Source organism: Phaseolus vulgaris, chromosome 9 (assembly GCF_000499845.2).
Source record: "Phaseolus vulgaris cultivar G19833 chromosome 9, P. vulgaris v2.0, whole genome shotgun sequence".
NCBI lineage: Eukaryota > Viridiplantae > Streptophyta > Magnoliopsida > Fabales > Fabaceae > Phaseolus > Phaseolus vulgaris.
Genome location: NC_023751.2, coordinates 31,836,048 through 31,838,889, shown reverse-complemented (window position 1 = coordinate 31,838,889; position 2,842 = coordinate 31,836,048). Strand labels below are relative to the sequence as shown.

Below are 2,842 nucleotides of genomic sequence, written 5' to 3'. Positions count from 1 at the left end.
TAAGAGTTCTCGATAACCAACGTAATTTTGAATATTCCAAACATAAATCACTCGTGTCATGAGAGATTATTAATTTATTATGTGTTAATCCTAAGCTATTAAATAAGTAACACACCGCATGTTATACAATTTTAAACGGTTATAGGCGTAACCCTAACTATACGAAAAACATTTATTTATTTAATATTTTCATCTTCTATTTTTTAAAAATTAATTAAAGATATTAAGTACATACTAATTGGCACACCAAACTTCGAAAGAAAAATATTTAAAATAATAATAATAATGCAGAGTATTATAAAATGAGTCAATGTAGAGATACCCTAGTTGGAATGGGCATCCACGTGATACCACCGAACAATGCTCCGACCAAGTAATAATTAATTTAAACTAAAGACTTCAATTTCGAGAGTGAGAGAGAGGGTTTTGAATATCCCACTTCAGTCAAAATATCCTATTATTAATAGTTAAAAAATTTAGAAATATTTTTTTTTTCTTGTAAACTAATAATCCTTATGTTACCCTAGTTAGGGTTACGTCCATTGATGGTGCTAACACAAAGGAGATCTATGAGGAATGCCTTTCCTTCTACTCATGCTAGTGGCCATGTCTTCATCCGAAACCTTGTTGGTCATTGATCTTGCACACACATTCCACCCACTACGCTTCTTCCTTACAATCTCCGTGCAAGCCATGCTCATGTTCTCTGACCCTGAAGATGAACTCATTGGCTCATCACCGTCCACAATGGTTGAACCAGTCATTTCATCATCGCCCATCATCTCTTGTGGGATCAGAAAATCAGAGCTTAGTTGCATTGACTTGCATGTTCTCAAATAGGGAGAGAGGTCCTTGTAGTGTTTCAGCACAAAATCCACCTACACATTATACATATACATGATAATCTATGTATACAAAAAATCAAACTATTTAGGATAGTAATCACTCTTCGATCACTGAAATCATACCTATTCTTTTTATTTGTTTGTTATATACACTCACCTAACTAGATATGCAACTAAATAGTTCAAGAATTAATTGAGATTATTAGTTCATTATAATGTAGAAAATTACGCATGAACTTATGTTATTAGACACACAGAGAAAGAAAAAATTATAGTGTAAATATACATATGATAGATGATGATATGATGTGAAAAACATATATAAAGAAAAATTATGTGTGTAAAATGTCAAAAAAATAAACATTGCTCTAACTAAGTTCAGTTTGTTGATGTTCTACTTCAATTCATTTTACTTGTGTGTAGTCATTGGCACAATTATAAGTAAACTACAGAAGGGTTTTAGATTGGTGTTCAGTGAAGCATAAAGGGTGTCACTTGTGTGTAATCAGTTGCACAATTATAAGTAAACTGCAAAAGGGTTTTACATTGTTGTTAGTGAAGCATAAAGGGTGGAATATGCATGTATATATACCTTGCATCCTAGAGAGCAATGGATAAAAGGTTCTTGGAGACTTCTATCACAGGAAGTGCAGTAGTTTCCTGACCCCTTGAATTGCCGGTTTTGTGGTCTCTTCTTGATGAACACCACCTTGGCACTATTGATGGTATAAGCCTATAAAATTGAAGAGATTTTGAATTATCAAACCACACACAGTAATATTATTGTTGAGTTACAGATTTAGTAAAGTTTCACTGTTACTAGGAAGGACTAATTAATCAAGAACTCATTTAGTGCACTAGCTAGCACTTAATTAAGCATGTAGATATACCTGCACGTTGGAGCAATCTATGAGTTTCTGAAGATCTTCCAACCTGACAACATCATGATAAACATAACGGCGAACCTGAAGAAGCCTATGGAAGCGATGGGAGGGTAAACAGTGGGGACAAATACTGGTGCAACAATCTAAGCAGCATATGTTCTTCTCATTCTTTTTTGCATTCTCATGGTAAGAGCACCCCACAAAGAACTTTTGTGCATAAAGAGCTTCCAACCATGCAGGTTTTAGGTTTCCCTACATCAACCAACACCAAGAGAAACCTTGTAAGTTATTTGAACCAAAAGGGTCATCACTAATTAGTATGAATTTGCATAGACATAGGAGAAAAACAGGGTAATTCAAACCATGATCATATGTGGAAGGAAGGCTCTTTGAATGATCTGCTTGTGCTGTGAGGAGGAATGAGAAAGAGAGAGAGAGAGAGAGAGGGAGAAGAGCACGGGAATAAGAGTATTTATGGAGAATCACAAGATAAGAAAAGGACATAAATTTATTCTTCCTTGAACAGGTAGACACCATTTTGTCCATAGGGTAAAGTTATTGAAAGAGAGAGAGAAAAGGCAAAGTGATAAAGAAACAAGGTAAGATATGAGAGAGGAACGTGCGCGTTGTTTCCGTGTCTCCCATTTCTCTTTGCCTTCCTAAACTATTCCTTCCTCTCCTTGGCTTAAGAGCTCTTTTGTTAAACAACCTAACCTCTCTTTGAACCAGCTGCAATTGCAACATTTTTAATGGATCAAATTGGTGTCCTAAAGGAAAAGGAGAAACACTTTGCTTCCCAAAAAATTAAACATTAGTCCTTTCAAATCACAAACCTAAGATACCCTTTACTTTTTTAATTCATCATATATTACCTCAAAAAAATAATCATAAAACGAAAATGTTGGTAACACTTTTTAGTATCTTTTTTATTATGTGTTCAAAATTATGTAACTTTCTGAGCGTATTTTATATTTAATTTTACTAATCATATATACTTAAAAAATATTTTTTTTCTTAAGCATCCTTCATTAAAAATTGATATAAAATTAAAAAATAACTGTTGGAAACTCAATTCTTAAAGAGTATTTTTGGGATGAAATCACTAATTAGAGA

General features: G+C 33.5%; 1 protein-coding gene across 1 annotated transcript; it reads right to left on the bottom strand.

The window, feature by feature from the left end:
* Positions 1-267: 267 nt before the first annotated feature.
* Positions 268-2,384, bottom strand: LOC137822948 (protein RGF1 INDUCIBLE TRANSCRIPTION FACTOR 1-like). The gene is made up of 4 exons (XM_068627983.1): positions 2,092-2,384; positions 1,736-1,981; positions 1,438-1,578; positions 268-878 (listed from the first exon to the last, which is right to left on the bottom strand). Exons 1-4 carry the CDS (start codon positions 2,098-2,100, stop codon positions 552-554), a joined length of 723 nt encoding a protein of 240 aa, XP_068484084.1. The 5' UTR covers positions 2,101-2,384; the 3' UTR covers positions 268-551.
* Between the last annotated feature and the right edge of the window lie 458 nt (positions 2,385-2,842).

Coding starts and splice junctions, on each gene's coding strand:
- LOC137822948 (XM_068627983.1), bottom strand. Junction 1,579..1,735: donor TAGATTGCTCCAACGTGCAG/GTATATCTACAT, acceptor TCAATTTTATAG/GCTTATACCATCAATAGTGC. Junction 879..1,437: donor ATTGCTCTCTAGGATGCAAG/GTATATATACAT, acceptor TATAATGTGTAG/GTGGATTTTGTGCTGAAACA.